This window comes from Staurois parvus, unplaced genomic scaffold (assembly GCF_062004578.1).
Source record: "Staurois parvus isolate SC_StPar_1 unplaced genomic scaffold, SC_StPar_1.0 ptg000649l, whole genome shotgun sequence".
Lineage (NCBI taxonomy): Eukaryota > Metazoa > Chordata > Amphibia > Anura > Ranidae > Staurois > Staurois parvus.
The window spans coordinates 1,236,580-1,260,053 of record NW_028318445.1 but is presented as its reverse complement, the minus strand read 5'-3'; the positions used below and the strand labels follow the sequence as shown (position 1 = coordinate 1,260,053).

General features: G+C 44.9%; 1 protein-coding gene across 1 annotated transcript in view; it reads right to left on the bottom strand.

The window, feature by feature from the left end:
* CLCN7 (Cl-/H+ antiporter 7) overlaps positions 1 to 23,474 on the bottom strand; it is a 102,659-nt gene that overhangs the window by 39,377 nt on the left and 39,808 nt on the right. The window contains exons 9-13 of the mRNA XM_089694109.1: positions 22,536 to 22,619; positions 18,475 to 18,568; positions 12,350 to 12,414; positions 4,623 to 4,739; positions 62 to 116 (exon numbers count right to left, since the gene is read on the bottom strand). Coding sequence (XP_089550235.1) covers positions 62 to 116; positions 4,623 to 4,739; positions 12,350 to 12,414; positions 18,475 to 18,568; positions 22,536 to 22,619 — 415 coding nt within the window. The remainder of the gene's footprint in view (positions 1 to 61; positions 117 to 4,622; positions 4,740 to 12,349; positions 12,415 to 18,474; positions 18,569 to 22,535; positions 22,620 to 23,474) is intronic.

Genomic DNA, 23,474 nt, shown 5'->3' with positions numbered 1-23,474 from the left:
AGTTGCATATTTAACAATCTTTCATCTTCGTGAAGTATTAAAAGGTTTTCTTTGGTCTTACCTATTGCTCCCATGCCAATAAAGATTGGAAGTTCAAAGTACTTGTAGCTGTTTTCCTGCCAATCAACAAACAACAATAGTTGAGAAAAGGAACACTGTCTTGTCTCTTTTACAGCATACAGCCACCATGAAAAGTTGTTCCAGTGTTTCTACATCAAAAATGTCCTTTTTGAGTTTTTTTGTTTTTTTTTTTAATTCTAGCATAGGAAATAGTAACAACCGCTGTTAGGTTTTCATTGCTGTCCATGTCTAGTGCTCCCTGGGGAGATACAGCATCTCTATAGGTTTTGGGGACCATTGTCGCGGCATAGAAAGTGTATGAGAAATCAAAACTGGTGTGTTACCAATAAGACAGACAAAAAATAAAAAATGATTGCAATCACAAGGAGGCGAACCTTCAGAGCCCTGTAAACGTGATAGGGTGGCTTCAGCCTAAACATGTATTGCAATATGTGTGAACCAAAAATCTGTTTTTTTTCATTAGGTTTGTAGAAAGGGGTATATAGCAGGGTATATAGCAGTGTGCAAAGGATTCATCCAGAATTTCTAGAGTTAACAGCCCTTTAGCACCTGATGAATTATATACATGCACCAGCAATTGGGATTTGAGCACAGGTAGATTTTCTCGCATAGCCCAGGTTAGTGACCAGACCTGAACCAGTAGCTCTCCCCCAACTTGTGTCTATCTGCCCCATACTGGCACTATATCCACTGTAGCATTTCCATTTTGCAGAGGTTAGGGACTAGTCATAGAGGGATCACTGACACAGTTGGCCAGTATTGCAATACGTGTGAACCAGAAATCCCTGTGTTTTCATTGCAAAGTCTTCTAGAAAGGGTATATAGCAGTGCGCAGACGGGGTTCATCTAGAATTTCTGTGGTGGCTCTAGAGTCACCCAGATCACTTTTATCTAAGAGCACATCGCCTGCTCTAAAATTCAGTACCAAGCTCACAGGCTGCTACAGCTATGGGCTTGTTTTAACCCCTTGAATACAAGATTAAGGTGATAATAAACCCAAACATTTTTTTTTACCTTAACCCCTTGGCGCCGGCGCCTCCTGGCCCTATAAGGGTTTCGGAAGAAGGGAGGCAGGCGGGATTTAAGGGTCATGTGACCACTGTGATTCGCCGTCACATGATTGGGAAAGGTCCTGATCGAAAGAGGAGATTGGGACCTTTCCGTGAGTACCGGACAGGTGTGCTGGGAGCGCGCAGGGCACGTGCTCTCAGCACATATGTTTTTCTAAACGCACGCCAATGTGCGGCCGCTCAGCATCAAGGCCCGGACGCCGGGAGGCCACACATTTGTATGCAACAGTGAAATCAGTCGTATATGCAGTAAAGCATGCTTGTTATACTCACTGTGGAACCTAAGAGGTTAATGCTCTTCAGTCTCCGATCCTCCCCTTCTTCCAATGCCCCCCCTCTTATCTCTTGATAAGACATAATGTGTAGAGTCACTCTGCACATGCTCAGTTTAGTGTGTATTGCTAGAGAGGTTTTTTTATTTCTTGGAAGAGTGTATGTGATCAACAAAGGGCCAATCAGCACTGCCCAGACAGAGGTCAGCGGTTCTGCATCCTGCTAGAGCAGAAAGAAAACTCCTCCTACAAGCTTTAACCAGTGCTTTGCTGGACACTGATAAAAGTCACACGACTGCTATATACAGCTGATTAGAAAAGGTATTTAGCAGTTTATATTTACTAAAATAATTGCATTGCAAAATTCTGTGTACTGTAGGAGATCAGACTGAGTGAATTCAGGGTCCTGGGTTTAGTAATAATTTAACTCATTGCTTTCAAAAAAGTAAAACATGTCTAAGTTCCCCGTGCTCCCCTTTCCTTGTGTGAAGGGGAAGAGGGCAGAAGAGATCAGTGATGTGCACGGCTGCATACCTTCCCACAGGGACCCAAACAGAAGCAAAAGCCGTTGGGGGGGGCAGGGCTACGTCCCGCTGTGCGTATCTATGGAGTGTGGCTCCGTAGACATACAGATCGGGAGAGTTTGACCCCATACAAACGGCTTGCTATGAGGACACACAAAGAAGAGGAGGAGCCAGGATCGCCGGCGGGGGACTTAAGAAGAGGAGGATCAGGGCCACTGTGCAATACCACTGCACAGAGCATAACATGTTTCTTATTTTAATAAAAAAAATGTCTGCCTTTAGTAACACTTTAAAGTATTACTCACCAGTATTGACTGTGGTCTCCCTGCAGCTAATCTTTTCCCAATTACTGGTTTACCCCACCTCGTTCTGCACTTTGTGTGTGGAGGCAGCTAGTTTGTGAGAGAATCAGGGTTTACCTTATGCACACCAGAGATACTCCCCACCAAACGAATAATGGGGGGAGTATTAAAAAAAAAAAAAAAAAAGCATATTGTTGAGAAAGCACAGATGCATTACTGCAGCAGAGGAATTCTTGCACTGCAGGTTCTCAGGTACAGCTCCCTCTCCAGCAAGGAGAGCAGCACGGTTGTGACATCACCAAATCTCACTCCAGATCTAGTAACACTAGCAGACAAAGGCAGCAGGTTCTTAGATTACTTCAAACTGCAGAAATACAGCTATGAGGCAAAAGAACAGAAGTGCCTAGGCACAGTAAAATCATAGCCGTTTTGCAGTTGGAATTCAAGGCAAAAAGTTTAATTTTCCAAGTTATATATAAATAAATTCATTATTTGATAGTGTTTCTTATCACACAGCAAATCCCTTTTTTTTTTGTAGTTTAAGTTCACTTTAAACTATTATTTCTACATGTACATAGTGGTGGGAGGGAACCTATATTGAATTCTTGCATTTGTTTCTCTTGGGAAAAATACACAGAACACGAATATGGAAAGGCCATCAGGAGTTCAAGCATGCCCAAAAGCAGTAATTCATTTTGCGATCATACACATTATTCCAAATTGTTATAGATTTCCATTTTCCTCTGAGGAGGACCACCAGGACATGCCATTAAGATCATGAGACTTACTCCTGACTTGAGTTTCTCCTACAGAGAGATTGAGGAGATAGAAGAATTGTGGCGTTTCTCTCCATAATTTATTAACCCCATTATGTCACACACAGAAGTAATTGCTCATGCAGTGGAAGAAAGAACAAAGATCTGTGTGTCTCACTTTCCTTCATCATTTAGAATAGAAGTATCTCAGAATGAAAAAACAGAATTCTCCAAGCACCCCAATTCCTGCATCACTACCCACGTCTGAAAGTAAAGTTTGCCCTCAATATCTCTCTGTATCTCTGGAATTCTGACAACGCTGCAGTTCAGCTGCAGTGTTGTCACCCTTTACTGCATACTTGCCGGAGCTGGCGTCAGAATACCAACTTTTTCAAACGAATGTCGGGCAGGAGGAGACCATCAGGGCCATTTAGCGAATTTTAGCTGGTTCTTCAGGAACGGGGGGAAAATTTGCAACTTTACTTTCAATTTGCAACTTTACTTTCAATAAAGTGGTCCTAAAGGCTGAAGGTAAAAAACCTTCCAATAAGCAGCTCCCCCAATCCTTACCTGAGACCAATCGCGATTCAGCAATGTGCACAAGAGCCAGGTCTCTGCCTCCTCATTGGCTGAGAGACAGCAGAGGGGGCCATTGGTTCCCACATCTGTCAATCAGAGCCAGTGAGGAGGAAGTGGGGGCGGGGTCCAGCCCCATTCTGTGTGTCGTATAGACACACAGAGCGGGACTCAGGAACGACCACGCTTGCTATGGGGGCACTCGGCGAAGAAGAGCCAGTAGCACCAGCGGGTGACCTGAGAAAAGAAGGATTGGGGCTGCTCTGTGTAAAACCACTGCACAGAACAACTATAATACGTTTGTTATCTATCACTTTAAATCAGAACATGCTGCCTATTTATCTTTTACACGAAAGATGTCCTTTTGATGACGAAATGCGTAGGGTAGAGCCCTGTTGACGTCATTGCATACCAGAAGTCATCATGGCCTGCCAGCTCTGGTGAATTTAATAATGCACATTATGTTTTTACGCTTGTGAGTGATATTTTAAAGTCTAATAAAAGGTACCAGTATATATAGTATGCTATGCAGAGCGCTCTATACTGGTGCAGATGCTTGGGAAATCTCATCTGAACATGATCCTATATGTATGGAGAGATGCCATGGAGGTCGAAAATGTACAGCCGATGCCTTTTTTTGACAGCTCTGAGTGGGGGGGGGGGGGGGGGGTAATTGCAATTGTGTAAACTGACATCTTGTCACTATCCTCGGTGTTGGTGGACACACTGGGCACTCTTTGAAGATTAAACTCACTTGCTGAAGGGGACTTTTTTTGACTTTTGGAGTTTATGAGACTTCTATTGATTATGAAGTTTATACACTCTATAGACTTTTTTTTTTTATTTCTCACACAGTGATTATGCATGCATTTTTTTATTTTCACGTCTAATAATCCACGATCATATTTATTTTCTGTATATAATTTGTAGCGCAACACATTCTATATTATATGAAAGATTAAACTGTAAAAAGGTAAGGCCAGGCTAGTAGCTATGGACTCAACATAAAGGCAAAAAAAAAAAAAAGGAGGGCCAGACTTACATCTGTATCAAATCTTCCGAAGTTTATGAGACCGGGATTGCTCAGGTCACCTGGTTTGCGGTTGTAAATGCTGAGGACAAAGTTCAGCGTGAAAGTGGAGATCATAGAAGCAAAGAACTGTAAAATGAGAGAAAAACAATAAATCATATAAAAGCACAAATCTAGTCCATGGGTAAAATAGCCCGATGTGGGACTTGACAATTTGAATGCTCCACATGAGGAAGATGTTAAAAGGAGGACACAAATGAACATGAAATTGGTCCGAAAATGGGAACCAGTTGTACCTGGAACAACCATGCAGTCATCATGTCATCATGCATTACAGGGATTGACAGACTGAATCGGTTTTAATAGGAACCTCAAACTAAACATTTAAAGCAGTTTTAACCCTCAACTGAATAGCATTTGAGTATCAAAAAGCAGGCGTTTCTTTTTTCCAACATAGATACTTGTTTTCACACTTTATTCACCTATTATTGCACCTTAGTGCTGCAGCCTCTTTTGCAGCCAATTTAGTATGTCAGAAAATGGAATTTCTCAGGGTGGCTTTCCAAAATGGTGACAACAGCAAGCATGGTTCCATTATGCGTGTTGAAACAGCCACCTGTAGTCTCCATTGGAAGCCTGTGCAATAGGGTGACAAGGCAGGAGCACTATTGGGAGACTGGGACAGAGAGTTGTCACCCCAAGAAGTGCATGAAGAAGGACCTTTGTGGCAGAATCAACAGGTATTAATTCCATTAAAGACCCTGCTTTAAAATATGGAAAATGGCTTTTGAAATTATTTTAACATATTAAAGCTGATAGAAGATTTTAATAATTGAATCCAAAATTACAAAAACTTATCTTTGAGATGCATACAGTATACCTGCTCAGTACTTTAGTTCATCTAGGTATTGCTGTATTGCACCACTCTACCTCACATTCTTTGCCAGTAATCTGCTGACATTTCCATTCATCCTTTTCCAGGCTGCATGTTGAGCCATTCATGCAGAAAGCCGGTTATATCAATGTAAGAAATATCAAAGTGATCAGTGATGCAGAATCAGACTATACATGGTTTAAGAGTCCTTCTCCCACTGACCCTGAGTAGTGATCTATGAAATGTGCCATGGAATAAAGCGGTAGTAAATTAAAAAGCAAAAAAAAAAAAAACACATTTTAAATCCGCCAGTTCCCTTGGCTTCCATCTTCCCCTGGTCTTCCTTCCGGGTTCCCTCTTTGGCTGCCTGAATGGCGGGGCCACAATGCAATCACTTCCACGCATGTGCACGGAATCACATCACGAGTTCCGTAAATGTGGCTGAGCTGTGCATGTGTGGCTCAGGATACATTGCTGCCGATAAACAGGGGAGGCATTTTTGACTGTATTAAAACCCTGCCTGTCAATACCACTTTAAACAATTTATTTCAGGTACCGTATTTTCCGACGTATAAGACGACCCCCTACTTTTCCTGTTAAAATATAGGGTTTGGGCTATACTTGCCGTATAAGACTACCCAATGTCGCTGCCCCCCCAAATGTCACTGTTCTCCCCATGTCAGGCCCCCCCATGTCACTGCCCCCCCTCATGTCACTGTCCTCTTCATGTCAGTGGCCCCCCTCATGTCACTGCCCCCCCAATGTCACTGTCCTCCCCATGTCAGGCCCCACCATGTCACTGACCCCCCCCACGTCACTGTCCTCCCCATGGCAGCCCCCCCCCCCCCCCCACGTCACTGTCCTCCCATGTCACAGCCCCCCCCCCCCGTGTCACTGACCCTACCACATGTCACTGTTCTCCCCCCACGTCACTGTCCTTCCCATGTCATTCACCCCTCCCATGTCAGTCCCCCCCCTCATGTCACTGGCTCCCCACATGTCAATGTCCTCCGCATGTCATGCCCCCCATGTTATGGCCACCCATGTCACTGACCCCCCTCCCATGTCAGTCCCCCCCCCTCATGTTATGGCCCCCCCCCCCCCCAATGTAACTGTCCTCTCTCCGATCGATGATGCTCCCCAATACGCATCTTTGATCCATCTTGCTGGAGCATCGGCGGCGGCTAGTGATCCGCGGGATCAGCAGTGTGTTTAAGTGTGATCAGCGGTGCAGCAGAAAAGGGGTTAACTGTGTCAGCTCGATGCTGTTGTTGACTGGCGATCAGCTTCTTATGCCTAAAACTGTGACATGCGCAGTTGCTTCAAGGGGGACAGATCTTCACGGGAGACAGATCTTGCCGCTACACCGGCTCGGAAGTACCAGTAAGTTTAGCCCAAGTGCTCCGTTACGGGGCTCAGGTTTGGTCGTGGGGGAATGGTCAGCATCTCCAGATCCTCGTGCTGTAGAGGGGCAGATGGAAGGTCCTGACTGTGCAGCTGATCAGACATCGGTCATCTCCAGCTCGGCGGCGTCCGTCTCTTCTAGTTCAGCGTCCTCGTCTTCCTCCTCCAATACCGGCTTATAAGACGACACCCGGCGTATAAGACGACCCCCGACTTTTGAGAAGATTTTCATTGGTTAAAAAGTCGTCTTATATGCCGGAAAATACAGTACTTACATAGTTGTCAATTTACACACTGCTTACATATATAATGTGCATTCACATCAGTCCCTAACCCTCAAGGGGCGTACGCTCTAAAGTCCCCAACTCACATTCATACATACACATACTAGGACCAATTTAAACAGGATCCGATTAACCTACCAGCATGTCTTTGGAGTGTGAGAGGAAACAAGAGTACCGGGAGGAAATCCACCCACGCACAGGGAGAACATGCAAACTCCAGGCAGGTGGTGCTGTGGTTGGGATTCGAACCAATGACTCTAGTACTGCCAGGCGGAAGTGCTAACCATTTATCCACTGTGCTGCCCACATTAAAACCAATCGAAGTCTCACACTTTCTTTACAGACATGTATTCCCAAACGTTATGATTAGAGATTCACTATTGCTTAGAAATGCCTCAGTATACCTTTTCTTTTAGTAAACACGAGTAGATCTGTTTCCTCCTGCTCTTACACCACAGTGCTGGCATAGCAGAGTAACAGCCACATTCTCAGCACACAGGCTTGTATTTCAGAAAAGGGAAGTGGGTCTGTCGGTGCTATTTATTGAATGGTGATTACTAAGAGCACTCTCTCATCTGGTGCCTATTGGACTGCAGTCATAGTTACACACCCTGCACAACTGCTATGAAATGTGGCGGTAAGACAATAGAAACAGAGGCTTGTTAGTACAAAGTTGAACTAAATTATTTTCTGTGACATCAACAGGGCATTAAACAAAACATTCACTTTATGTACTTTAAAACAGAGCTCCACCCAAAAGGGGAAGTTCTGCTCTAAGGACTGCTCCCCCGCTCCCCATTAAGGATTGGCACCTTTGGGGGGCAAGGGGGGAGCGGGTACCCAAATTTGACAGGTACCCGCTCCCACTTCCGGTTCGATCGCCCAGGAGATCAGAAACGGAAGGTGTCCTCTCTTCCTCCCTGTAGTCTTGTGTGACACGTGACAGGTCCCAGAAGAATACAGGACTATTCATGAAGCGCAGCGCTACTCACGCATGTGCAGTGGGTACCCGGCTGTGAAGCCGCAAGCTGTCACAGCTGGGTGCCCACACTGAAGATGTCGGCCTCCTGGAACACAGGACGGCCGTTGAAACACACCGCGGGACCAAGGGACAGGTAAGTGGCTGTTTTTTAAAAGTCAGCAGCTACAGTTTTTGTAGCTGCTGACTTATTTTTTGACAGCGTGAGTGGAACTCCGCTTTGAGTGAAGTGTTTGCTGCAGAGAATTTGTATCTCAGAGAACAGTTTAATTTGTTGCCTGGAACTACTTTTAGTATACATTCAGGCACATGCTGGATTTGCTTCACTTCCAAAATATTTGTAAAAGGTATACACAAATCTGCGATCCACCAACTCTTGAGGCACTATACATTGTCATGCTATACAGCGGGTAAAAGTAGTATTCAACACGTCACCATTTTTCTCAGTACATATATTTCTAAATGTGCTATTGACATGAAATTTTCACTACATGTCGGTAACAACCCATGTAATCCATACATACAAAGAAACCAAAACAAATAAAGTTCAAAAATTAAGTCACATGTAATAAAATTAAATGACACAGGGAAAAAGTATTGAACACATGAAGAAAGGGAGGTGCAAAAAGCCAAGACACCAGCTGAAATCTATCAGTAGTTGGAAAGCAATCCTGCCCCTTGTCAGTGCAAATTAATATCAGCTGGTTAAGTCTCAACTGATGCCTATAAAAAGGTGTCTCATTACCAAGGTGTCACACAAGAAACATCTCATAATGCGTAAAAGTAAAGAGCTCTCTAAAGACCTTTGCAACCTTATTGTTGCAAAACATACTGATGGCATTGGTTACAGAAGGATTTCTAAACTTCTGAATGTTCCAGTGAGCACTGCTGGGGCCATAATCTGGAAGTGGAAAGAACATAATTTCACCATAACCAGCCACGACTAGGTGCTCCTCGCAAGATTTCTGACAGAGGAGTGAAAAGAATTATCATAAAAGTTGTCCAAGAGCCAATAACCACTTGTGGAGAGCTTCAGAAAGACCTGGAATTAACAGACACAATTATTTCAAAGAAAACAATAAGTAATGCACTCAACTGCCATGGCCTGTATGCACCCTCACCATGCAAGACTACATTGCTGAAGAAAAAGCATATTGAAGCGTGTTTAAAGTTTGCTGCCCAACATTGAGACAAGCCTGTGAAATACTGGGGGAATATAGCCTGGTCAGATGAGACCAAAATGGAACTCTTTGGATGCCATAAAACACACCATGTTTGGAGGTCAAATGGCACTGCACATCACCCCAAAAACACCGTACCAACTGTGAAGTATGGAGGTGGGAACATCATGGCGTGGGGCTGTTTTTCAGCATACTGTACTGGCAAACTTCATTTCATTGAAGGAAGGATAAATGGAAAAATGTATCAAGACATTCTTGATAATCTCCTGCCATCTATCAGGTTGATGAAGATGAAACGACGGCGGATATTTCAGCAAGACAATGATCCCAAAGACAAAGCCAAGGTAAAAAGAAAGAAAATCAAGCTGCTGGAATGGCGCACCCAATCACCTGACTTGATTCCAATAGAAAATCTATATAAATAAAGGTCAGAGTTCATAGAAAAGGCCCACAAAAACCTTCAAGATTTGAAGACTGTGTGGAAGAATAGGCCAAAAACACACCTGAGCAATGCATGCAACTACTTTCTCCATACAGGAGGCGTCTTGAATCTGTCATTACCAACAAAGTATTTTGTACAAATTTACAAATAAATTTTAGTTTGCGTGTTTAATACTATTTCCCTGTGTCATTCCATTTAATTCCACATAATTCAATTTCTGCACTTATTTGTTTTGGTCTCTTTGCCTGTATGGATTGCATGGGTTGTAACTGGCATGTGGTTAAAATTTCCTGTCAATAGCACCTATAGAAATATTTACCAAGAAAAATGTTCAGTACTTATTTTACCCACTGTACATCGTTACATTCATTTTAGCTTGGACTAATGTAACCATGTACAGGATATGACATACTCGGCTAATGCCTCTGGAAGTTGGAAATCACTAAAGTGGACGCCGCCTCTACAGCTATCACCCCTTGCTTTCAGATCTCATGTTGATCAGCTGGCCTAATGCATTGTGAACATTTGGTACAGGCACCCTACCCCTCTACCTCGTGCAATCAGAGAACATTGTGCATTCATTCAGAAAAAGCAAAGCATTCGCTGAATGGTGCCTGTGCTGAGCAGCCGACCTCCTGTGTTTAACCCTAGGTTCACATCTGTGCGGGTGGTGCCGCTGCAGATCAGCACGAAAATCCGTGCAGCCGCACCACCCGCACAGAGAATTGCGGACCCGCGGGTGGGTGCCATTAGTTCTAATGGCACGCCACCCGCACTGGAAAACGCAACCGTACTGGGAACCAAGGATCCCGTGTGGGCTGCGTTTTCCAAAGAAGTGCAGGGACTGCTTTCCCTGCGTGTCACAGGCACGGGAATCCATTCAAATGAATGGGCTCTCGTGCCCAAGCAAAACACAGCCCGCGCGGCCGCATAGATGTGAACCGGGGGATAAGATACATCAGGCCACCCGTTCAGCACTAGTCCCAGAAGCAAGTGGAAATCACTGGAATAGTGGTGTCTACTTCATTGATTTCCAGATTCCGCAGCATCGGCCAGGTATGGCATATCTTTGGTTACATTAGTGCAAGCTTGACCAATGTAACTATGTATACCATGCAGATGCCTTGAATTATTCTTTAATCCTAAAGCTTACATGACACTACCTGTGCTTTGACCTACTAGCGACCATTACACTGGTAGCGACCACCCTCAAATCATTCCTTCTTGTAAGTTTAACGAAGTATTGACTCCTTTCCACAAGTTTACAGAAAATACACTCCCGCTGCTTGCTTCGAGTCTCTCCTTAACCTATGCCGGCAATTCTTGCATTGTTCTTGCGATTCGGAGTTTGGCCGAGTTAGGTGAGGTCAAGAACAAACCTTTGCCAATCCTTGTGATCAGGATCAGTCATTTTATCTCCCCTGGGCTCAAGATGCCGCGCCATCTGATATTTCCAGCGCTGGCACAGAACAAAGTCTGCTCTGTCTGCTACAAAAAGCTGCAGGCTAAAGTTCTTAAATTTTACTAGTATCACAAACTGATCTACAAACATCCAAATGTCCCTTCTACATTTTTATAGTCTTATAAAATGAGAACCGATGAAGGAATCTATGTACACAATGTAAAAGCTGCAACGTACATCGTGAATAATGGTCAGCGGGTGTGCAAACCATGACTTACCCTAGGTTCACATCTGTGCGGGTGGTGCCGCTGCAGATCAGCATGAAAATACGAGCAGCCGTACCAACCGCACAGAGAAATGCAGACCCGCGGGTGGGTGACATTAGTTCTAATGGCACGCCACCCGCACTGGAAAAGGCAACCGTACTGGGAGCCAAGGTTCCCGTGCGGGCTGCATTTTCCAAAGAAGTGCAGGGACTTTTTCCCTGCGTGTCACGGGCACGGAAGTCCATTCAAATGAATGGGCTCTCAGGCCCGTGCAAAACATGGCCCGCACGGCCACATATATGTGAACCAGGGGTCAAAGCAAACCTGTTACAAGGCAATATGTAGGGTGCCATTAATGGTGCTAGCGGTTTGGGTTTAACACTTTAGATATAGCACATGTGTGTCAGAGGTACTCATCTCTCTACTTGTTCAGGGTCAGCCAATGAATATACTATAGTCAAAAAATTAACAAAATCTAGGCAACTAGCATTTTCAAAAGAAGGGTCTGAAAAGGAAGCCTACAGGCAGGTGCTCTTTGTGCTGTGCAGATATACTTCAGATGTGCAAGGCTGATCTAGTTGTTGGAAGAGGTTTTCCCTAAGTGTTTTCTTGCAAAAACATTAATTCTTGAGTCCCCCAACTGGACGTTGACATTCCTACTTTATAGGCTGGGCTCCAAAAGGTTGCTGAGACTCTAACATTGCTTTACGTGATGTGAGTAGGAAGGACAGAAGATAATCTACACCTGGGGCACTCAGCAGAGTGTTTTTAAAAAGGTAGTGTTATGTATGTGGGGTCTTTTATCATACAGTGTGGGGCTTGTCAATGATTATAGAAGCAAACTGTTATGATTTTTATTTTAAAAATAAATAAAAAAAAATCATCCATCAGAAAGCTGGACACTTACTATTCTCCATGTCAGCAGTTGGTTCCAGAATGAGGCTCCTTCTTCCAAGCTAAAAAGTACACCACCTAAAAAACACACAGAACACAAGCCGGTGACACAGGATCCAAAGTAATGTGCACTACATCCACTTCAATGTTAAACACACCTTGCAATAAAAATGCAAGGCCCACTTACTGTATTTATGTACAAATTCAGAGTCTTGAGATACAAGATGAGGAGAATGTCCCCTTTTCAGTTTGGGAACAGTAAATGTAAATGAGCACTCCTTGTTCTTTAAGTGATTAAAAAAAAAAAATGACCCTTTTGTAACAAACATGTTATACTTACTTGCTCGGGTCCCCCGCTGGCACTCCTTGCTTCCCCCACTCAGTGCCCCCAAAGCAAGCTGCTTGTGGGTGCTTACTCCCAAGCTGACTCTATATCTATAAAGACCACAAGCGCAGCTTGGCTCCGCCCCTTCTCAATAGCTGCGATTGACAGCAGCAGGAACCAATGGCTCCCCCTGCTGTGTCTCAGCCAAGGAGGAGGGATAAACCCACTACTCTTGTGAACAGCACTAGATTGAAATCTAAGGTAAGTATTGGGGGGGCTGAGAGGGGAGCTGCACGCTTAAGGTTTGTAACTTTCATGCATAGAATGCATGAGGGTAAAAAACTTTCAGCCTTTAGAACCTCTTTAAAGTGATATTAAACCCCAAACCAAATAATTGAATATTTTGCAGCTTAACAATCGTTAGATGTGATGGCTGCATTGGTTTTCTATTGGTTCCACAGGATTTACAGTACAGATGGACATTGATCCAAAACACACTGCAAAAGCAACCCAGGAGCTTTTGAAGAAGTAGAATATTCTGCAATGGCCGAGTCAATCACCTGATCTCAACCCCATTGAGCATTCATTTCACTTGCTGAAGGCAAAACTAAAAGGCAGAAAGACCCAAAACAAAGAACAACTGAAGACAGCTGCAGTTAGAGCCTGGCAAAGCATCAGAAACGAGGAAACCCAGTCTTTAGTAATGTCCATGGTTTCCAGACTTCAGGCAGTCATTGCCAGCAAAGGATTCTCAACAAAATATTACAAATGAACATTATTTATGACCGTATTCATTCGTCCAATTATTTAATTTTATATTTCAGATACTTATATAGCGCCGTCAATTTCTGCAGCACTTTACATATATATTGTACATTCACACCAGTCCCCAACCCTCAAGGGGCGTACAATCTAAGGTCCCTAACTTACATTCATACATACACATACTAGGGACAATTTACATATATATTGTACATTCACATCAGCCCCTAACCCTCAAGGGGTGTACAATCTAAGGTCCCTAACTCACATTCATACATACACATACTAGGGACAATTTAGACAGGAGCCAATTAACCTACCAGCATGTCTTTAGAGTGTGGGAGGAAACCGAAGTACCCGGAGAAAACCCACGCAGGCACAGGGAGAACATGCAAACTCCAGGCAGGTGGTGCCGTGGTTGGGATTTGAACCAACGACCCGAGTACTGCCAGGCGGTAGTGCTAACCATTTAGCCATTGTGCTGCCCCAATTACATTTGGTCCCTTGAAAAATGGGGGATGGCTACTCTTAAAAGCTGTAATTCCTAAACCCTTCCTCCAATTTGGATGTACATACCCTCAAATTAAACCTGAGAGTGAGCACTTTCAGCCTATATCCATTATAGAACTACAGCTTCAATACATTTTGGAAAATACCTGAAAAAAAACTAAAAGCGGAGGCTGTTGATCACATATTTTTAGCTGAATTGAAACATTACAGATGATACCTGGCAGGCACTCACCCTGTGCTTGCCTTTCCCTATTTGCCCCCTTTACAGTGTGTTTTTTTCCTACAAGAGCAGACTGTACTAACTAAATTACTACCTTTTTCCAACCACAGCAGTCATTGAGGTTGGAGGAAGCTGCGGTCACAAGGGGAACCTGTGCTTGGAATCCTCAGACTTCCCAAAGAAATAACTACATCTGACAAAGTTTCCTTGTTTTGTCCTGCAAACTGTAATACAGGATGGGCAAAATACTGAACCCCAGTAGACTTGAAAAAAATAATCGTCTAATACAACTATGCATTCACAAAAAGTATTTTTATTAATTAAAACAAGCATAAGCAGCCCCCTGCACAGCACCTAGACAAGGAGAGGGTCAAGGAAAGCCAACAGGCTTTGCAGAGTTCTTCCGGTTTACAAATTGAACATGCTTGAGGTCATCATGCTTCATGATCACCTCATCAGGGTGCTGCTGCTTCTTCATTGTTAAATTGAAGTTGAGGCACATCCCAGACCAGGCTTTACTGCAAAAGTAGTCACCAGATAGGGCCCAGGACCTGGTTGTGCTCTTTGACCAGGTGGTGCCTAGATCACAAGATTGTCCAAACAGAACTACAAACTCATAGGCAGGGGAAGCAGTTAATTAATGTGCTTCTGTTGAGTATTTAGCAGTCTCCCTGGACCCCAGCTTTAAAAGGCTGAGAAAATGTAGACAACTTCAAGAATAACAGTGATGTCACCATCACAAACCCATCTTATACCAGTCCTCACTGAAGTCCAGGTATTAACAGGAAGCCAGGAGCCCTTGCATAACCAGTTAAGTCCAGACACTTCCCCCCACCCCCCTTCCAGGCCAATTTTCAGCTTTCAGCGCTATCACACTTTGAATGACAATTGCGTGGTCATGCAACACTGTACCCATATGAATTTTTTAGCATTTTTTTTTAGACAGATAAAACTTTATTTTGGTGGTATTTATTCACCACTGGGATTTTTATTTTTTTTGCTATATAAATGAAAAAGTCCAAAAAAAATTTGAAAAAAAGTTTCTTATAAAATTTTGCAAATAAATAATCTTTCTTCATAAATCTTGGCCAAAATGTATTCAGTTATCTTTTTGGTAAAAAAAAAAAAAATAACCCAAATTATTTTATAACCAAAAATAATTTTTCTAAAATTTTTTCTTATTTTTTTTCTTTTTACATACTGTCACCCTAGCAGTACAGTGTCACCATAGTGACACTTTACTACTTGTGGGGGGGTGGTGAAGATTTTTTTTTTAATTTTTTACACGGATTGCTTTTATACCCATAAAGGCTGTAAAAGCAATCATTTCTCCTCTCTGGCTGCATTCTTGCAGCCATTGAGAAATACTGTGAGAGCTGTGATTGGTCACAGCTTGTCACATGGTACAAGGCTGTTGTGAATAGCCTTGTACCATGTGACCTCTGTGATCATTCACAGATTTCAAGAGTAGTAAGCAATGATGTCAGGAAGTGACCTCTTACTACTATTCATGTGATCACCGATTGGCCAATCAGCGATCACATGAATCGGGACCTCACTAAGAGGTCCCATACAGCGATCCAGAGGACACAGCGGGCACCGGATCGTGGTGCCATGTGCTCCCAGGGAGTGCACACAGGCTGTGAATGCGGGTGCCATTTATAAACAGCAACCCGCTCCTGCACTGCTCCCATCCGGTCCTTTATGTACATGGGCCAGACGGGAAGTGGTTAATTAACATGATCAGTGTGGACTACTTAGGTAAACAGGTTCTCTTTAGACAAGTTCAGGCCAAGATACTTTATCTCTGCAAAAGGCCACAAATAGCCGCTTTAAAAAAGAATTAAAGCCTCTGCCAGGAAAATACAAAAATAAGGCCTATAAAATGTCAGTATGGGCTTATGGATATAAATAAATAAATCTCCTGGTTTAAAAGCTGTATTAGATGACTAAGTACTCCAGCCTGGCAACACACAAAGCATGCCCTATTTCAGCATAAAAACTGGAAGCTGGAAATAGCTGTCCTTGACCCAGATATCATTTAGCCGATTTACCCTAAACAAAAAAAAACAAAAAAATCACTTTACTTTTTTTCCTAAAATTTTGCAGATTTATTAAATTAAGGTTTTAAAAAATTGTTACTATTCATGTAAAATATTTTTTTTAATACAAAATCGCTAAACACACAGTTTCAATATCTATGAATATTCTGCACAGAAAACTTGTGAAATACACAGGTCTGCCACACTGCACAATCAGAAAGTCAACACTTTTACAATAAACCTTCTTTGTTGGCTTCTTCATACCCCAGCTGCTCTATGGACAATGAATTGGCACCGACACTTCTGTCCAATTAGTAGGGAAGAGATTCAGAAAGCAGTAAAGCCGGACCTATTATAGAAAGAGGCCGTATATATGTGTACCAGAACAGGGGCGGACTGACCATTTGGAAACTCGGGCACTGCCCGAGGTCAGTTGGGGGCCCCATGAGATGCCCCTGGTACCTTTTTCATGGGCTTTTTTGAGTTTGGGCAAGGACACAAGGGCCCCATGATCCCCTATTGCCCGGGGGCCCCATGAGTTGTCAGTCCGCCCCTGTACCAGAATGAAAAACACAGCTGTGCAGAGAGCGCTCACTCTGTGCGCTCCCGGCACAGTTACGGTTAACGGAAAGCTCTCGCCTCTACTTGCGATCGGGAGCTTTCCAATGATGTGATCGCTGTGACAGCCAATCACGGCAGCCACATGATCAGAGAACCCGCCCCGCCTTCCGGCATCAGACACCTTTTAAAGGGCCAGGAGACACCGGCATTAGGGGGTTAAAGTGGTTGTAAACCCTTAGGTCACATTCACACTAGCCTTGTTAGCAAGCGACAGACAGGCGTTTGGGAAGCGTTTTTACCGTTTACCAAACTCCTGGGAAAATTCTGCACATTGCAGCATATAGTGCTGTTCAAACGGGAGCGTTAGCGTTGCGTCACGGCAAAACGGACGCCTCTGGTCAAGTCAGGAGGAGATGAAGCCTCCTATTTAAGTCTATGGTGCCGCTCTGCAAACGCCCGGCCAGCGTTTGCGACACGTTTGCGGAGCGGTAACACCATTTAAACTTCATTATAGGCGTTTGTGGGGCGTTTTTAACGCTTGGCAAATGCCTAGCAACTTCCGCTAAACCGCGCATGCGTTAAAAACGCTCCGCAAATGCCGGACCAACGCTTGTCAAACGCTATACGGGCGTTTGGCAAGAGTTGTAAAAACAGTCAAGTGTGAACGATCCCTTACATGTACCCAGTGAAGGGACTCTGATACACAGAGATGAAACAAATCCTCCTACATAAGTTGTAACTGTCTTATCTGAAGCCTTCTCTATAGCCACTCAAAGTGCTGAATTTATACAGCTTGTCAGAGTTCAGAAAAAAGGGGGCGGAGAGCTGAAGTTACACAAAGAGCTCAGTGAGAACTCAGAGCTGATTGGAGGGAAGTGACACCCCTCCCCCGTCCAAACAGTTTACAGAAACAGAGCTGAGGCTGTCAATCTGCTGGAGGTGCCTCCCCTGTCACCATTCATCTCTTGGGTGTCAGGAAAACTTGTCAGAACGGATTCATGCTGACAGCAAAGGAACAAAGCAGCAGACAGAAATGATAGTCCTCTTAATTGAGACAATTACACACAATAGAGGAATATGCTTCATATTTCATATCTAAGGTTTACAACCACTTTAAGGGTTAACATTAGGGGTTAGGATACATTCATTTAGGAGGTCAGGGAATGGGGAGGGGGGGGGGGGGAGAGGTTTTTTTTTTCCCTTGATTTTGTAACCAAAACAGCTACTGCCTTTTTGATTTATGAACTTAATATAGTGAACTCGGTGTAGAGTTATTCACCCTGAGGTCATCACATAGGGCAAGGGGGCACGCTTTACATTTGGAGGAAAATAAATGTAATCTCCAAACACAGAAAGGTTTCTTCACAGTAAGAGCTGTGAAAATATGGAATAGACTCCCTCAAGAGTTGGAAGAGAGGTGTAACTGATGGACTTCTGTTTTTTTTCAGCCAGACTAACTATGTAACTATGTAAGATGAACCTAGCTGTACAGGAGAACAGGTAAGGTAAGTGTCAATGAGTAGGCAACTGGCCTGTCAAGAGAAGCGGTCAATGAATGAAAAAAATGACAGATTCGCTTTACGAAAGCAGCAAGATCAGTGTGGAGGTGGTGATGATTACTATTTAAGCATTTGATCAGCTAAATTATGTTATCAGCAGTGGACCCAATATACACCAAATTGCTGGGAGGATTTTCAAAGAGTTAAGGAGACACATACCAACTGGTGCTCCAAAAGCTGCCGACACCCCAGCAGCCGCCCCTGCTGACACAAAGTCCCTCTTCTCTGTGTCCCTGCGAAAGTATTCAAAGATCTGCAAAGACACACAATGATCATTCACAAAGGTTATGCAGTAAACACTCACAAGCAGTCCATTGAGCTGCAAGTAAGGCCCCAGGCCTGAGTGGAAAACAGACTCCATATGTATCTAATCCCAAGGACAGAAAAATGTGATCTGTTGCAGTGTGCTTTAGAAGTGATGGCTGCATTTGTTTTTTTTTAAATATTTCTTTCCTTTATAGGCACCTGGTGATCCTACTAGTAACACATGTCTTGTCCTAGGAAGACAATGCTCTCTTCCCTGTATTGTACCAATGAAGGAGCAGTGCTGTCACCCTAGGATAGGACTACAATAAGCTCCTGCAAAAACAGAGGGAAGAGTTCTGTACCCCTCAGAGATAGCTGGGAACAATGCAACTGATAATCTGCAGATGGAGATAGCACAGAAAGGTATCAGCAGACAAGATTCCTGCCAGAATTAAAATATATTTGTCTGCACTTATTAAACAGATATAACACAACGTACATATACTGAATACATAACACATACAGTACATAAGCGGAATTCCAGGTATGGATAAATACATTGGTTCACCTTGGATCAAAGTAACTATTATAACAGTGCATGGCCCTGTCACAGGATCAAAACAGGTGGAAGGGGTCTGGTGATGGACACAGGGCCTGCACATGTGCAAGTGGAAGGGGTCTGGTGATGGACACAGGGTCTGCACATGTGCGAAGTGCAGAACTACGGAGTGTAGATTGTGAGTGGAGAAAACTGCTGTTGCAGGTTTCTCTAGCTTTTGATATTTCTGGATGGTGCTCCGTAGTTTGGAGATTTCAAAGTGCCTTGGGAGGGAAGAAATCTCCAATCCAGTGTCCAGGGTTTGAAGTCAACCAGCAGGGTGTGGACCCAGGTGCTCACAGCCCATATAATGATGGTTTGCTGAGTGTTGCAAGGGGGGAGTGCAGTGGCTGACCTTGAGTGTCTATGTGTGAGACAGAAGCTACGTGCGATCGAGGGCCCGACGCTGCGTGCGTTCGAGGGCCCGACGCTGCGTGCGATCGACGGCCCGACGCTGCGTGCGATCGACGGCCCGACGCTGCGTGCGATCGACGGCCCGACGCTGCGTGCGATCGACGGCCCGACGCTGCGTGCGATCGACGGCCCGACGCTGCGTGCGATCGACGGCCCGACGCTGCGTGCGATCGACGGCCCGACGCTGCGTGCGATCGAGGGCCCGACGCTGCGTGCGATCGAGGGCCCGACGCTGCGTGCGATCGAGGGCCCGACGCTGCGTGCGATCGAGGGCCCGACGCTGCGTGCGTTCGAGGGCCCGACGCTGCGTGCGTTCGAGGGCCCGACGCTGCGTGCGTTCGAGGGCCCGACGCTGCGTGCGTTCGAGGGCCCGACGCTGCGTGCGTTCGAGGGCCCGACGCTGCGTGCGTTCGAGGGCCCGACGCTGCGTGCGTCAAAAGAGCTCAATGCTGAGTGCCGGGACTAGCCAGGGGTCTGGGAGACCCATACCAGCAGAGGTACTGCTAACAAAGAGTAGCCAGGAGGCTTGATAACTTTTCTTTTGTCTTTACTATTGGAGAAGAACCCCTGTGTGGGAAAGCTTATTTTGGACTTTTGAGATTTTGTTTGCCTTTTAATAAAAGTGGGCTACCAAGCCCTGAAAAAGCATTTCTGGCTAGCATGGACTCACTTGGAAAGCATCTACCACTAGAGCTAACCATCCCCCATGTCACACTATGCATATGTAAATACCGGTGGGATCCTTGTGGAAGATGGAAATCGCTGTAGTCTCCACTACTACAGTAATCATCACAGTATTCCGGGTCCTGTGCCGGAAAAGAGGGAGAGGCAGGGCAATGACATCATGGTCTCCACCTAGTCCAGACACAGAACATTTTGCATTCATATAGAAAAATGCAAGGCGTTCTGTAAATTGCACCCGTGCCAAGCAAGCAGCCACACGTGTTCACAATACAGCAATCACTATATTAGAGAAGTGATTTCCAGCTTCCACAGGGATCCTAGTGCTATGGCACATAAACAGTTACTTTGCTCCAAGGTGGACCAATGTAACTATGCTATAGAATACATCTCTGGAATTCAGCTTTATGGATACTTCTGTCCTACTGCTACAGCAACATTATGTAGAGCATGCAACTGAAAACATTTGGATGGATATCTGATATAAATTATTTTAAGTTGCTTTTTCCATTTCTCACATTTTTATTTAAAATATCCTAGTTTTCAGTAACTGGCAATTTTTCTCCTAGACTGTAAGCTCTGATGAGACGGGCCCTCTGTTTCCTCTTGTGCCAAACTGTATTGTGACTGTAATGTCTACCTTCATTTTGTAAAGCGTTGCTCAAACTGTTGCCGCTATAGAAATCCTGTATAATAATAATTAAAGCGGAGCTCCACCCAAAAGGGGAAGTTCCGCTTTAAGGACAGCTCCCCTGCTCCCCATTAAGGATTGGCACCTTTGGGGGGCAGGGGGGGAGCAGGTACCCGAATTTGACAAGTACCCGCTGCCACTTCCAATCCGATCGCCTAGGCCAGTGGTCGGCAAGCCGCGGCTCGCGAGCCACATGCGGCTCTTTACAAACTTTAATGCGGCTCTTCTGTGTGCCGGGCGCCCGCTCCCCTCCCTCCTCTCAGGCGGCCGCCCCAAAAGTCAGGACTCTGCAGCTAGCCCGGCGGACCTTTTAATCCGGCCAGCGGAGCGTGGCAAACATTGGCTGTCAGGATGTAGGCGGGGCAGCGCGACAAACTCTTCTCCTCTCACAGTCCACCCTGAAGACCGGAACGGCGCGGGAACACGGCGAGAGGAACGTGCGGAGCAAAGGTAAGTGAATTGACACAATATGGGGAATGAATTACTATAGGGGGAATGAATTACTATATGGGGGATGAATTACTATATGGGGGATGAATTACTATGGGGGATGAATTACTATAAGGGGGATGAATTACTATAGGGGGGATGAATTACTATAAGGGGGATGAATTACTATAGGGGGGATGAATTACTATAGGGGGGATGAATTACTATAGGGGGGATGAATTACTATAAGGGGGATGAATTACTATAAGGGGGATGAATTACTATAGGGGGGATGAATTACTATAGGGGGGATGAATTACTATAGGGGGGATGAATTACTATATGGGGGATGAATTACTATATGAGGGATGAATTACTATATGGGGGATAATTTACTATGGGGATGAATTACTATATGGGGGATGAATTACTATGGGGGATGAATTACTATATGGGGGATGAATTACTATATGGGGGATGAATTACTATATGGGGGATGTATTTTCAGTTTTAAAAATGTGGCTCTCAAAATAAATTTCAATCGTGGTTTTGGCGAGATTTGGCTCAGTTGAAAAAAAAAGGTTGCCCACCACTGGCCTAGGCTATCCGAAACGGAAGGTGTCCTCCCTCCCTCCCTGTAGTCTTTTGGGACACGTGACAGGTCCCAGAAGACTAAAGGACCATTCGTGAAACGCAGCGCTACTTGTGCATGCGCAATGGGCACCCAGCTGTGAAGCTGCAAGCTATCACAGCCGAGTGCCCACACTGAAGATGCCGGCCTCCTGGAATACAGGACAGCCGGTGAAACGAGCTGCGGGGGACACACCACGGGACCGAGGGACAGGTGAGGGGCTGTTTTTTTAAAAGCCAGCAGCTACAGTTTTTGTTGCTTCTGACTTTTATTTTTTGACAGCTTGAGTGGAACTCACCTTTAAATGTCTTCTATGAATTATAAAACCTGTCTGAGTTAAACACATCAACCAGATTCACAACACTTTTTTCAAAGGGTGACTGCTGAAAAATGAAAGCTAAAAGCCGACTGGTAGCTGTGGGCAACACAGGAAGTTCTAATTTCATACATCAGGCTATTCTCTGAGCCTGTGGCGTAACGGCTATCAAAAGCCACAGAACGAGATCTGATTCCTGTAAGATAGAGCTTACCTTAAAGTCTTTCTTGAGCGACGTTGACCTGCCTTGAGAAATACCAGCTGCCACCACTGCCCCGGAATGAATCATCGGCCCTTCCTAAATAAGGAAGGAACACAAGTCAGCACAGTGCTCTTCGCTTTTATTCAGCCCATGCAAAATGTAAATACCAGGATGCTGGACTGCTTGAACAGGTAGAGTGCCCATGCAAGACAAAGCAACAGGTTCACTAAAATACCACACTCGACAGCTGCACATATGCACGAGGTCATGAGCTTACACAGGTCTGAGCACTTTCTCTCCTGACCCCATGTGACAGCACGGGGAGTCTGAGCAGCCAATCATCAGTGCGGTCACGTCAGAGCAAGGGTCATTCGTCACATATTGCCCCATACCCTGAAGTATGATCTATTTGGCCCCAGTGGTCAATCTATAAGCGGGGTAGCAAAAGAGCTTGGAGTATATGCTGCTTTTAGCTTCACCATTAACCCCGGTTCACATCTATGCGGCCGTGCGGGCTGCGTTTTGCAAAGACGTTTGGACAAAGATGGTGCCTGTCAGAATGGTTGGCCGCACAAACAGCAATGTGGTGGATGGAATCCTTTACATGCAATATGATAAAAAACATGACAGCTCCAAGACAGGACAGAGGAGCAGTAGACGTGTTTCACACGAACACTTTCTTACTCCTGGTTCACATCTATGCGGCCGTGCAGGCCGCGTTTTGTGCGGATACGAGAGCCCATTAATTTGAATGGACTCCCGAGCCTGTGACACGCAGGGAAGAAGTCCCTTCACTTCTTTGGAAAACGCAGCCCGCACGGGAACCTCGGTTCCCAGTACGGTTGCGTTTCACAGTGCGGGCGGCATGCCATTAGAACTAATGGCACCCGCCCGCGGGTCCGCAATTCTCTGTGCGGGTGGTGCGGCTGCACGGATTTTCATGTGGATCCG